Source organism: Talpa occidentalis, unplaced genomic scaffold, assembly GCF_014898055.3.
Source record: "Talpa occidentalis isolate TD23 unplaced genomic scaffold, MPIMG_talOcc4v2.1 talOcc4.2169, whole genome shotgun sequence".
Taxonomy (NCBI): Eukaryota; Metazoa; Chordata; class Mammalia; order Eulipotyphla; family Talpidae; genus Talpa; species Talpa occidentalis.
In genome coordinates, this window is record NW_023602262.1 from 1 (window position 1) to 13,762 (window position 13,762).

General features: G+C 57.9%; 2 protein-coding genes across 2 annotated transcripts; one reads left to right on the plus strand and one right to left on the minus strand.

Annotated features, from left to right (window-relative positions):
• The first annotated feature begins 2,134 nt into the window (after positions 1-2,134).
• Positions 2,135-10,750, plus strand: LOC119253868 (protein FAM210B, mitochondrial-like). The gene is given in 4 exon segments (XM_037521122.2): positions 2,135-2,225; positions 2,228-2,319; positions 8,401-8,573; positions 8,759-10,750. Coding segments are annotated over 4 exon segments (573 nt in total). The 3' UTR covers positions 8,976-10,750.
• A 402-nt stretch (positions 10,751-11,152) lies between these two features.
• LOC119253869 (aurora kinase A-like) lies at positions 11,153-12,553 on the minus strand (the record flags this gene model as incomplete). Its single annotated transcript, XM_037521123.2, has 2 exons — positions 11,153-12,177; positions 12,308-12,553. Coding segments are annotated over 2 exons (432 nt in total), but the record flags the coding sequence as incomplete, so codon positions are not given.
• Positions 12,554-13,762: the final 1,209 nt, after the last annotated feature.

Here is a 13,762-nt window from a genome sequence, read left to right on the forward strand (position 1 = left end):
AGAAGGACCGAAGGACACTGCTGAGGGGAGCAGCGGGCGGCAGGAGAGGTCTGCGTGCCTATATTCCTATTTTACAGATGAGAAGACTGAGGTTCAGGTGTGGAGCGCCTCGCCGGGGAACCCAGCTGCTATGACTGAAAAGCCCCTGTAGCCTGGGGACCCACGTGCTCAAAAGCACCCAGCCCCATCTTTGAGTGCCCAGCCGAGGTTCCCACTTATGTGGCGAAGAAGCTTCCAGACAATCCAACCCTCCAGTGTCCACGTCACCCCATGTCGTGTGACTCTTCCCAGCTGGGGCAGGCAATGCCCCCAGTACCTACCCCCTGGGTGTGATCCCTGCCCGTCGGCAGGGTCAGGGCCTGGGACTTGCTTCTGCCAGCTGGAAGCGGCCAGGGCGACGGTGATGGTGATGGTGATAACCCCCCTCCCCACGAGAGCGAGACATCTCCCTCACGGCGTTGAAGCTGCCCGTTGTGAGCTGCTGTGGGGAGAGCCTGCGGGGAGGGACTGCGCGCAGCCCCTGGGAAACGCGGAGCCCTCGGCCACCAGAGAGTGAGGGCTCAGTCCGACGGCACGAGATGAATTCCACCAGCGACCTGCAGGAGCTGGGATGTGGGTCTTTCCCCAGGGGAGCCCCTGAGGCGCCTGCAGCCCCCCACCACTGGACGGTGACACCCTGAGCAGAGAGCTCAGCTAGGTGCGCCCTGACTTCCAACCTGCAGAGACCATGAGGCCGTGGTGTGTGTTAAGTCACTACTTTTGGGGGACTTTGTTACACAGTAGTTAATCATTAATGCACAGCTGCGCCCAGACTGGAGGAGCAGAGAGGAGTCCCCCAAGCGCCCTGTCCAAAGTCTCACCCACGGGTCTCATGAGCCTTGCAAATGGCCACTGCTTACACACACACACACATGCACACACGCTGCAGCCGTCTGCTGCCCAGAGGGGGACAAACACCGGGTGAGCCGCGGACATCAGCTCCCCAGTGCCCTCAACAAGGCTGAGCCAGGATGGTCACTGCCTCCATTCTACATGCGAGGAAACTGGGGTTCAGGGCGGTTTATATGAAAAGTGCCCAAGGTCACACGAACAGCGTGTGGCTGGGAGGCTAAAATGAGATCCATGACCCGCTTCTGTCCCTCCAGATGGCCTCTCACGCAGAGCCTAACGCCGTCTCACAGACGGAGCAAGCACGTCGGGGCGCACCTGTCCCCGGGCCATCCTGACTGGGGCGCCGGCAGCTGAGGCCTCACTCCCGTTCGGGCGCTTAGGTTTTCAGGTCCGTCCATCCCCCCTGAAGCTCCCGCTGCTCCTGGGTGTCCCCCCGGCCCCCTGCCACGCCCCGCCCGGGCAGCGCCCACCTGTTCGGGTCCCGGCCCTGCCTGTTCCGACACCTGCTGCGGGTGGACGGGAGCAGGTGCCTCCGCGCTGCGCAGGGACCGCGGCGGGCGCCTCTCGCCGGCGCCCTGTGTGTCCCCGGTGATGGCCACGCGGGCGGCCCCGGGTTTTCTCCCGCGGCCACGAAACCTGCTCCCGGCGGTCCCGGCGGGCGCGCACCTGGCGCCGCTGCGGAAGCCGAGCGGAGCGGAGCCGTGGGGCTGGGGGAGCAGACGCTGCACTTTTTCCCCAATTCACGCCGACAGCGCACGGGGGTCACGCAGAGGATTCTGGCAAGTGCTGGCGCCAGAGCCCACAGTTTTTCCTCCGTCTGAGCGAATAGGTAAATGCACCCACAAGTTTCTCAGGTGTCGCCCGCTTCTGTAGGGCGAAAACCCCACAGGCTGAATTCCCACGCTCGCCTCTGTGACCACAGACTAAATCCAGCCGCCAAGCGGGGTCCGGGGTTGGAGGCCCCAGACCCGGGACGCCCTAGACCCCGGGACGCCCTGCAGGCGACCGTCCCAGGGGCTGGAGGGCGGGGCCATCGGTGTGCACGCCTCCGGGCCCGCCCACTCTGCGCTGGCCCCGCCTCCGGGCCCGCCCACCCCGCGGCTCCGACTCCGGGGCGGGGTCGTGGGCGGGGCCGTGGGTGGGGTCAGGGCGGGCGCGCGCGCAGCTCCGGAACTTCCCGCGCCCGCCCCGCGCCCGCCCCCCGCGCGCCGCCGGCCTGGCGGGATCGGGCGCCCCGCGCGCCATGGCCGGGCTGCTGACGCTGCTGGGCCCCGCCGGCCGGGCGGGCGCCCGGGCCCGGCCCCGCGCCCCCTGGCTCCCGGGTGCCGCCGCGCCCCGCGCCCGCCGGCCCGGCTGCTGCCGCTGCCCCGGCCGGGACCCGCCGCCTGGATGCCGCGCGCCGCCCGCGGGCTCTGCCGCGGCCGCCAGGTGAGCCCCCCGACGCCCCCGACCCGCGCGCCCCGACCCCCCCCCGCGCCGCGGCCGCTCGCCTCCGGGGCGCCCCAGGCCCCGGGTCCCCGCGCGCCACAGGCCGGGTCTCCCCAGGCGGCAGGCGGAGCAGCGGAGGCGCCGCCCCCAGGACGCGGCGGGACTGCAGGTGGAACCTGGACTTGGCCGTAAACTTGGCGGCGCCGGGCCGGCCCCTGCCCCCCCCCCGACGGCGGGGGGCGCCCGCCTGCGCCCGGGCGGCTGCCGCGCTCTCCGCGCCCTCCCCATCCCGCCGCTGGCCGCCTTCGCTCCAGGCGGGCCTCGCCGAGACCCCGGGCTGTGCTTCCCTCCCTCGCCTTCCGTGCACCCAGGTGACCCCGGTGCCACTCGGACCGTGACTCAGGCCGGTGCCCGAGCTCAGCAGGCCGGGACACCTCTGCTGTGGGGCAGACCTCAGCTCTGCACCCTAGAGTCCCTCCTGCCTGGGTGCCCTCCCGGCCCCTGGGCGCGCCCCGAGCGCTGCAGGCCCTGAGCCTGTTGTTGAGCTCTCAGGGCCGAAACAGCACCTCCCAACAGGAATTTGGGAGACAATGGCATGAGCTGATGTAGGCCTGAGCACAGGACCCCTGGAGCCGGCTTCCTGAACACTCCGTGGAGGTCAGGCCTCTGGCATTGACCCTGCTCCCCCATCTGACAGGCAGGATCTTGTCTCTAAGCCTTGAGCCCAGTTTGGGGCTCTGCACCAGCCGGCACCCTCCAAACACCGCTGCTTCCTGGCGATTCTCACAGCTCAGTGCCGCAGTCCCTACCCCCAGGAAGCCCTCCCTGACCCCCAGGGATGCCTCGGGTGCCCCACCGGCCCCCTCAGACCCATGGGGGGTGATATCTCTGCATTCACCATCTGATGGTCTCTTGGCTTCCTCGTCTGTCCTGTTGGCCACCCCAGCCTTCACCCAGCCCAGGCTCTGCCACTGGCAGGTGCGTGTGAGCGATGATGCCCGTATACAGTGGTGCGTGGCCTCGGACTCCCGGTGCGCCCCACTCGCTGTGGCCTTCATCAGTCCCAACGCTTCCCTGTCTCCTCGTCTGTACAGTGGGTGTCACCAATTCACCTTTCATACTGTGAGTGCAGACCCGTCACGCTCCTGCCGGCATCCGGCTGGCTCTGACTCGATTAGCTATTGTTATTATCGCAATAAATGTACGACACCACAGGGCCCCGGGCGCTGTCTTGTTTCTCTGCTGCAAGGGCCGATCCAGGATCCAGGTGGAATCAGAACCTAACAGGAAGTTGGGACAAAAGATACTCCTCTCCCTGGAAACACTCCCCAGGGGGCCTGGGAGCTGGTGGAGGGACAGGTGGGCTTTGGCCAACCCAGAGCCTCCACTGCCCCCTGCCCTGTTCCTGGCTCCCCCAGGCTCCTCACTGTGGTCACTGGGAGGACAAGCAGCGCCCAGCTGGGGTCTCCAAAGGTCCCAGTTTTCCAGGTTAATTAAGTGCCCACCTCTGCCTCCAGCCCGGAGTCTGTGCTCTCAGCAGGAGGAAGAGTAAAGACAGTCACCCGAGAAGCTGCCCTTTTTACTGTGCATGCTTCAAGGTCCTCCCCCGGCTACGCCTACACTAATCTGCCTGCCTGCCTAACCACTCTGGGAGGGAAACCGTGGGCTAGTGACTTGCTCTGCAGGATCCCTAGTGTCCCCAGTGTCCTCATCTCCAGCGGTCCTCAGGGAGCACTTCCCTGATGAGCTCATTTAAACCCGAAGTCCTCCCTGTCCACCTCCCTTCGTGTTTCTCTACGCACCTGCCATCCCTCTGGGCCCTGGGCCTGCCTTTTCTGCTTAAGCTCCCTCCCCCGCCACTAGACTCTAGACTCCCTGAGGGCAGGGCTTTGTCTGTCCGTCTGCCCCGAGGGAGGAGCACAGGGCAGACACTTGTCCGTGGGGGCTAATGTTTGTCCCTCCCGTTGGGTTGCAGTAGATGCTGGTTATTCTGAAGCCTGGCTGTCTTTTTCTCCCCTCATGTTTGGCCAAAAGGCCTTTTGCCGAAATAGAAGTTGTAAGAAAAAAAAAAGAAAGGCCCTCACAGAGCTGGCTGCACCGGGTCCTGGTAGTGGGCAGGAGGGGCACACTCAGGTTTCCTTGGGCCAAGTGTCAAGGACAGGAGGGGAAGGGCTGTCTGGGCCTCAGAAGGTTGCCGGCTCTGCACACGGTGGGCGGCTGAGTATCAGCGCTGGCCATCTGGAGTCTCCCCAGCGGCAGAAGGTGGGCAGGCTGGTCCTTATCAGAACCCCAGCTCTGGGCAGGCCTCCTGCTGGGGGGTGGCAGAGACAGTCAAGGGCTGTGAGGACAGGGGCGTCGCTGTGCTGGCCAAGTCAAAGGAAACCATGACGGGTTTCCTCCTTCCCTCTGGAGCCTGGATCTTCAGGCAACGGGGCCTGCTTTGGGGCTGTTCGGCTATGAAGGGGGGCTTGCGGCCTCATGGCCAGGAGCAGTCCCAGGCGCGGCCGGCTTGTCACTTCCCTGCCCCAACTCGGCCTGCCAACTGTCAAAGTGGGAGCAAGTGAGCACCCCCCATCACTGGGTAGGAGAGTTTGCAGGAAATGAGGCCTTTCCAGTGGGGGCCTGCCCTGAGCCCATGGGTAGTTTTCTTCAAGCGTCTCCAAAAAGGTTCCACTCCACTGCCCACCAGAGTCGTCTCTGGGGCTGCAGTAACCCCATCCGACCCCGCTCCCCCGCTTTGTTTTGCCTTTGTCTTGTTTGTCTTCAGACGCCGCAAATGACATGCTGGTCCCAGGACTGCGGGCCCTGAACACGACTGAGATGAGCTGCAGGACCAAAGCTTCTGGGTTGTCTCATTTTGTTTTGTTTTGTTTTTGTCCCAACTACTGTTTGGGAACAAAAGAGATGCTCTCAGATGGGAGGCAGAGAAAAGACTCTTCATGAATAAATTGAATTTTTGTACAGGCTTTGGGAGGGGAGCAATGAGTAGCTGCTTTGTAGGGTTAAAAATCAAGGGGAATGCTGCAGGTTTTACCCCAAGGTCAAAAATGCTCGTGTGCCCTTTCTGAGCCTCAGCGCCTCCGGGGACACAGGGGGGTCTGCTTGTGTGGCCTCCTTGCCTTCTGCGCCCAGAGTTTATCTTCTCTGGATGCCACTGCTTCCTGGCCCTGCCTGAAGCCAGGCTGAAGCGCGGCCCCAGGGTGACCTGACCTGGCTGGCCCACACAGTGAACCCTGGAGCCTGTACTTTGTAGGACAATTGAATCAAATTCTGCTTCATGAAAAGGGATGAAGCTCTGATACCAACTACAGGGTAGATGAGCCTTGAAAACATGGTGTTAAGTGAAAGAAACTGGGTCCATTCCAACCTTTATAACAAAAACACTGTAGACGGGACTCAAAGCCTCAGAATTTTCAGTTCTGGGGGCTGGAAGTCCAAGGTCAAGGCACTGGTAGACTGAGGCCCCGTGAGGGCTGCTTCCTGGTCTGTCTGCTCGCGGGATCTTCACAGGCTGGAGGGCCAGGAAGGAAGACACTAACCCGTTCCCGGGGGCTCCCCCCACCATGTCCACCTCCCATCTCAAATACATTAGGGATCAGGTTTCAACCTATGAATTTTGAGGGTCACATGCATTTAGCCTACAGCAGAGTCACAAAGGACCGCGCAATGTGCAGTCCCGTGTACATGAAATGCCCAGAATGGGCAAATCTCAGAGACAGAAAGACAGGGTGCCCTGGGAGAAGGAGGTGCAGATAACTGGGTGGTGCAAATGTTCCAAAATCAGCGATGGCTGAGACTCTTAAGTCCATGTAAGCCATTCAGCCGTCTACTGGAACCCTGTGGTTCGTAACCTACATCGCAGAACTGTTAGGGGGAAATGGCTGCTTTAGGAGGGACCAGTACGGGTGACCCAATGTGGATGACCTCCCTGGGAGGAGGAAGGACCCCATGTAGCAGCTAGTTTCTGAGCCTGACTTTCTAGGCGGTGCCGTGAGAGACACAGATCTGGCCCCAGAGCCCGTGGTCACAGAGATAACCTGGTGGGTAAACGATCTGCCCAGTGGTGATGGCAGGCGGATAAGACACAGGGAGAAGGCATGGAGGGGGCTCCGCTTCGGGAAGGCCTCTCTCTGAGATGACACAGAGAAGGATCTGGAGGGGGCAGTGAGGGGGCAGCTCCCGACGCCAAGGCAAGACAGCACAATGCGGGTGTGGCTGGACAGGGAAGCCACATTCCAGGGGCTGGGGGCGTCTGTGGGCCAGGGGTCTGGAGCAAGGACTACTTTGGCTCCCAGGGGAGCTTGGGGGAGTGCTGCTGTCACCCACCTTGGTTTCCACAGGCTCTTTCTGGCCACTGTGTTGAGAAGAGACTGTTTTGGCCAGACCTATGGGCTTGATCTTGAGAGTGTGGTAAGGGTGGATTGGTCATTTGGGCTTATTACAGATGTGTCTCCCCTGAACACCCAAGCCAGGCTGAGGTCTTGCTGGGGTTTGCACCCCTTCCCCCTTCCAGCGACCTCCCTATCTGGACACACAGGTGACCCAAAGAGAAGAAACCGAGGGCCATCAGCTTGCAGGTCCTGTCTGAACCCTATCCCTCGGGTGCACCTCCCAAGGTGGTCAGCAGCCATACAGTTCCCACTCGGGGTGAGCCCCTCTTGGACAAGGCCTGGAGGACTGGCCCCAGGGGCTCCTGGGTATTGTGTTCTTTACATGGCCCTGGAGGTGCTCAGCTGCAGCAGGCTCTAAAAATACAAGGGAGAGGTAGGCCAGCAGCAAAGGAATAAAACTGGAGCTGATGACCCAGATCCTGCCTGTGAGGACTCGCTGAGAAGGTCACTGGAGTGCAGGAAATCCTCTGATGAGAAAAGCACTTTTCATGCTGAGAAGGAATTTTGGACTTGGGTTTTTAATCTGGTGTTGGTGGCTTTTTTCTTTCTCCCTGTAGGTGCTCAGTTTAATGTCCTGGCCCCCACTTTTTCTTTTAAAGATTTATTCATTACTGCATACAAGAACTGGGGTGCAAGCCAGAGGTGGGGGGGGTGGGAGGATTCACCAGAGTGGGGAGCAGAACAGGCAGACTGAAACACACTGCTGAGGGGAGCAGCGGGCGAGGCAGGAGAGGTCTGCTGCGCCATGTGGGTAGCTCCCTGGCCGGGGATCGAACTCATGCCACCGTGGCTGCCGATAGCTTGATAGCGCTGTGTCTTTAACCCCCTGCGCCACCTGAGAGGCCCCCAGCGCCCACTTGACCTGCTCCTGGTCAAGTGACCTGCTCAGAGCAGATCTTAATTCTGGAAGTTCAGACACTAGTTCGGCTGTTTATGTCACACCACATTTGGTAGCGTCACATGGCGGCTATGCGCTCAGGCTGCGGACAGCCTGGCCTGGTCCTGGCGACCTTGCGCTGGCCCCTGGGCCTCTGCTCCCCGAGAGGAAGAGCACTGGGGGTGCTGTAGGGTGCCGTGGCCGCGGTTGAGCCCTGCCTGGCCCGGAAGGTGTGAGGTCAAGTATCCTTGCTTAAGCAAGTGAGCCTCTGGCCGCCACAAGAAGCCACCAAGAACCTGGAATCTTGTCACAGCCACGCTCACTCTGAAGTGTCAGCCAGACCGGTTCCTTCTGGAGGCTCCAAGAGCAGAGCCTGTTTCCTGTCTGGAGCCACAGGGCGCTGCTCGCCGCCCTCTCCCCCTGCAAAGCCAGCTACGCGGCAGCTTCAGGTCTCAAGCTGCTTGTCCTCACATCTGCTTCTCCCGCCTGCCTCCCCCCTCCATTGTGATTACATTGGCCACACTCGATGCCCCAGAAGAACCTCCCCGTGTCGGCCTCCTCTGGCCGTGTAACAGGCACAGGCCCGGGGGCGCGGGCCGAGTAGGGCCGTCACCCAGCAGCCATTCCTAGTGCCCGGCCGCTCTCTGGCTTGGCGGCTCAGCGGGCAGTAGCCTGTGCCCTGAGCAAGCAAGCGGGTAGGGAATAGCTCCCTGGGCAGGGGGAGAGCCGACCCTGTGAGCATCAAAGCCGTGGGGACCACTGCCACCCTCGTCCCTGCCCTAAAGAGTCTCCCCTCCTTTGGCTTCGGCACAGGACCCGGGCAGAGGCGCGGCGGCCACAGGCGGCGGCGCCAGCAGCGCGGAGCAGCCACCGAGCAAGGCCCAGCAGCTGAGAAAGGTCTTCCAAGAGTACGGCGCGGTCGGGGTGTCGTTCCACATCGCGGTCTCGCTCACGTCCCTGGGCATCTTTTACATGGTTGTGTCGAGGTGAGCTCCGGGCCCGTCCCCACCGTCCTGTGGGCCTTATGAGAACTTTCCCCCTAAGACTTTAGCAGCTTTCATCATTTTAAAAGATGCTGCAAATCTTATAACCGAGTCACCTCCTAAGTTTAATCCCTTGCTGTAATAATCGGGTCGTTTTGTCTCGTTTCTGCCCTCTCCTCCCCCCGCAGCGGCGTGGACATGTCCGCAGTCCTGCTTAAACTGGGATTTAAAGAGTCGCTGGTGCAGTCGAAGGTGGCGGCGGGCACGAGCACCTTCGTGGTGGCCTACGCCATCCACAAGCTCTTCGCGCCAGTGAGGATCAGCATCACCTTAGTTTCCGCGCCCCTGATTGTCAGATATTTCCGGAAAGTGGGATTTTTTAAGCCTCCAGCTGCAAAGCCTTGATGAATCTTCGATTGTAGATCTGAAAACCTATCTTTTAAATTAGGTATTTTTAGATTAGTCTTAGAGTTGAAGGGCTTGGGGTGGGGGGGCAGGAGGAGAATTGTTATGTTCTCATGGATAAGTCTTACCTTTGCAAGCCAAGTTCAGGTTTTTGAACAATTGTAATTTCCTTCTTCGGAAGCTTTCTGAATGCTCTTCACCATAATCCACAATGTCAGCAGAACATCACAAAACAAGTTGTCTCCAGCCACCTTGTGAGCCCAGGAAATGTTCCTTCTGGAAGATCTTTGGCAAGGGTGTCTGCAGAAGCCCTAGGAGTTCATCTTTGCTCAGATTCTTAAAAGGCAACGATTCATTATGCTTGATATTTAAATTCCTTTTCCTCCAATTTTTGTCAGGCTGCCTGCAGTTTAATATGCAATATTCTGCAAAGCCGCCGCCAGTGCCAGTGAACAAAGAACACGCAACAATGTGTAATCAGAATCTAACTCAGCTTCCACACTTCGACATTCTTACACTTGTTTGGGGGAAAGAAAAATAGTATTTCTAGTTTTCAGTGACCCCCAAAGCACCTTCCAGTCTGGCTGAAGGGGTCCACCTCAGGTGGCTCTTCTCTAGTCTCTGCTGAGGTAAAGCACGAAGCTCTGTCCAGCGCAAGCGGCTCCAGATGCCCATCCCTGCACACAAGGCGAGAAGGGCACCGCGCTGAGCCCTCTGCAAGCCTCAGACATTCCAGAATGGCTGCCTCATGTATACACTGGGTTGCTACCAATATTTTTTGACAGTTAAAATTTATTAAGTTAAAAAGATTTTTGTATCGCTCACCCAACAGGCAAGGTGGTCTCCCTTGCTGCAGTGATGAGGCCCGGGAGGAGAGCCAGGTGTTACCACCTTCAACTGAGCAGATTGTCCTGGGTGTCCTGAGAGCCCCTCACTCTGTTAGGGAGGTTACTTTAGAAATTCAAGCACAGAGCAGGCACTTGAGGAGGACCCCCTTTTGTGGGATTCAGCATCATGGAAGCTGCCTGCCCGGAGCCCCCAGGAAACCAGTTCTGCCCACCTCCATGGGGGAAGGAGCTGTGCTTATCTTTCTTGCCCCATTTTTTTAATTACCTTTGTGACAATCAGAAAATGGAAAGAACTAGAATTCAACTGCCCTGGCTTTACTGAGCCCTGCCTCTTGACACCAAGTTCGCCCCCATATCAACTAGTTAACTAGTTCTTAAGTTTACTTTTGTCAGACCTCTGTGGGACAGTCTCTGCTTCCAAGACCTTTCACAGGTATCTGCGTCCTTTTCAAGCACTTAGCCCAGAGCCAGAAGTTTTCCTGACTTAAAATTCCCAGGATGCCTGCAGCTGCGCAGGTCAGCCAGCATGCACAGGACCCGCCGTTCCGTCTCACCCGCACTACAGGAGCCGGCCGGCCTCCCGGCCACCGGGGCCCTAGTAAGGCATATGCACAAAAGCCACGTTAGCTCTTTTCCAAATTAAGTCTTAAAATTGGAATTGTTTGGAGTGATGGGAATGGGTGGAAAGGCCAAGCAATACAAGTGGTTATCACACCCTACGCCACCCTGTGCCCTTCCAAGCCCAGCTCTGCCCCGGCAGCCCCGCTGGAGGAGAAGCCAGCGACCAGGGACTCAAGTGTTATGTGAACTCACCAGCAAGACATACGAATTCCTTGTATTTACATTGTTTTTATGGACCTAGGGGAATAAAGCTGTCTATTTTAAAAATACAAGCCAGTATTTACCTGTACTGTTTTTATCTGACAAAACAGCAACTTAAATTCTGTGAAACAAACATCTTTGTCAAGTCCATGGAGAACTTTGCGTTCTTCTGGAAAGCCCTCGCTGTTGAGTACAGAGCAGCACACATGCGCCCAGCTTGCTGACGCGGTTACTACGAGGAGCAGTCTCCTTTGCTCACATGGGGGAGCCTGAGCAAGTGACGAAGTCTCGCTAGAACCACTGGCGAAGCTGGCCGTGCCGCACGGACCGGCGTGGGTGAGGGTGCCTGGGGCACATGCTTTGGTTCTGCTCCAGACTGTGGGAACCAAGAGCTGCTTTGTCCCCAGGGGTAACTGGACACTCCCAGTTCCTGTCACTACTGTTTAGACATGACATGCTGCCTGGAAGTCAGCCACGAGTAAGTCACCCCTAGTTCTCACTGTCCCGCACACATCACAGGGGCCTTACCCTTCACCACTGTTTCCCACACCTTTGGTTGACAGATGGCACGGCCGCTAGGAACACATGGGGAACCCGACACAGGGGCACAGAACAAGGGACCAGGCACAGGCAGACCAGCTCTGCCAGTGGTGAGCGGGTGGGAGTCCCCATGTGCTCTAGAAATGCATCTGCGCAGGGGTGCACGCGGCCAGGCCTCCACGCAGAGAATGCAGCCCGTAACATTTACAAACAGCTTGGAGACGCAAGTAGCACCTGCCCCTAACAGTCCTGGGGTGGGGGAGCATGTGCCACCATAGTGTCAGACAGCAGAGGCTGCGGTCACCAGGAGGGCCAGGCAGACATCATTCCTACAGGGTGCCACGGAACACACAAGCCTGCACAAAATTCTTTATTTTAACATTTAAAAGGAAGAATCCCATATTCATTCTGACAGCTAGACCACACGTGGCCCCCCAATAAGTTACATACACCCTGGGGTACTCGGAAGGTATTGCACAGCTCTCAACTGACCATCAGGGCTCAGCAGCCACTCGCCCCAGTCAGGCCTGGCGAGTCTTCGGGGAGGTCGCCTCACCCAGGACAGGCTGTGGAGCGGCTGCCTCGAACTCAAACCAGGGACGCTCACAGTCTCGTGAAACACTTTCCTTTGGCGTGTTTGTTGCCACAGAGTTTCTGAACGGGGAGGCCAAGTACTGCCTGCCCAGTGAAAGAGAAAAATGACTCCTGGAGCGCCCTAGATGGCAGTCGTCGGCACCAGCTGAAGGCCAGCAGCCCGCCCCAGCAGCTCCCACAGCAGCCCTGGGTCCGGTTGCTCCCTGCACGCCCTAAGATTGTTTGCTCGTCGAGTCTTTGTTTTTGTGGCTGCTTGGTGGCTTGGATGAGTTTGCCGTGACCCACGGGTGTTCCAGCACTTCCTTCAGAGTGGGCCTCTGGCTGGGGTTATGCTTCAACAGTCTTGAGATGAAGTCCCTGGCGCCCTCTGGTACAAAGTCAGGGAATGTAAATTCAACCTGGAGCACAGCAAGTGACAGTCACACAACACGGTTTAGAGAGAGAAGCGTAAGCAGTGAGAGGGCAGCCTGAGGTCAGGCTGGTAAGAAGTCTCAGTGCAGCTCGGAACCCTTCCCAGCTATGTCTTACCCGCGATATTCTTTTGTAGGTCTCCTCGTATGTGCTTGCCTCAAAAGGAGGCTTCCCAACTAAAAATTCATAGCAAAGGACCCCAAGGCTCCAGAGATCCACCTTCTCATCGTGCATTCGGCCCTCGATCATCTCCGGGGGCAGGTAGTCCAGGGTGCCGCAGAGGGTGGTTCTCCTGAAAATGGGGGAGGCAGGTTGACGCGTTTCTGCTTCATTATTACAACAGCAGCTCAAGGTCAGGAACAATCACGCTAGCATCGACCGAGAGCTTCTCCTAGGCCAGGTCCAACGCCACAAAGCTCTTATAAATCCCCACTTGACAAGAGGAAAGACTGAGAGATGTGCAGCATCAGACGGCCCCACACTGCATCCCAAATGGGCCCAAATCCAGAACCAAGATCCACACGATTCAAAGCATTGCTGTATAACAGCAGCCACACAAAGCTCTCTGTGAGCACAACCTGGAATCGATACTGGTTTACACCAGATAGGCTAAGCAGCTTAAGAGTCAGGTGACAAGAAACTAAAAGCTGTCCCACTGTGAAAGCACCAGGTCTGGGGTTACAGATACATACGACTTTCTGATACATGACAGGTAGAAAAGAGAAACTTAAATTTTGGAGTGGTCCATGTTTTGCCAAAAATATTCTTTAGACCTTTGACCTAACTTCAGTTTTCAGCAAACACAAAATGAAGGGTCACGCTAAGTAACAACACAGTTTAAAATATCCACAATGTTAAGTTCTGGGGGTTGAGTCTGCTAGAACAGATGTGATGTTGAAAGGTAGGAAAACACTGGTGAACTAAAACCGCATCCCTACGTGGCAAGTAGGACTCAGCAGCAATGACGTCACAGAAGCAACTAGAGAGCTGGTACATAGTAGAGAGAGAAGCAGGCATGTAAACGTGTTTTTTTTAATCTTAAAATCTCTTACTCTATAGTCGATGCCCATTTTTAAACCGAGACCGATTTACAAGGGAAGGATTCATTTGAAATTAGAAACTTAGACACATATACAATCACAGGCCTTGGCTGCATTCAGGGTTAAAGGCACGGCGTTTTGCAGACTGCCGGGGAAAAGCGAGCATGGAAGGCGCATTCCGCATTAACACGCCTGTTCATCTTCTCAGCAGACTCATGGTGCCCACAAGTCATTTCTGAAGGCCCACCAAAAAGCAGGCATGTTATGATGGAGGTGCTGGGTAGACGCAGTGTCTCTGTGTGTTTGAGTTTTTGTATCAAAGGCTGCCCAGGAGCAAACATCAAACTAGGAGCAAGAACCACGTAGGTCTGTATTGCGTTTCCGCTGGGTCAGGGCTGGTGTGGGGTCCCCAGGGTGGTGCCCAGCGAGCACACAAAACCTCAATCAAATGACCAGTGACCTCTTCAGATGTGCCACCCCCACATCACCACAAGGACCGGGGTCCTCGAAGATCCGCACAGGATACCTGGGA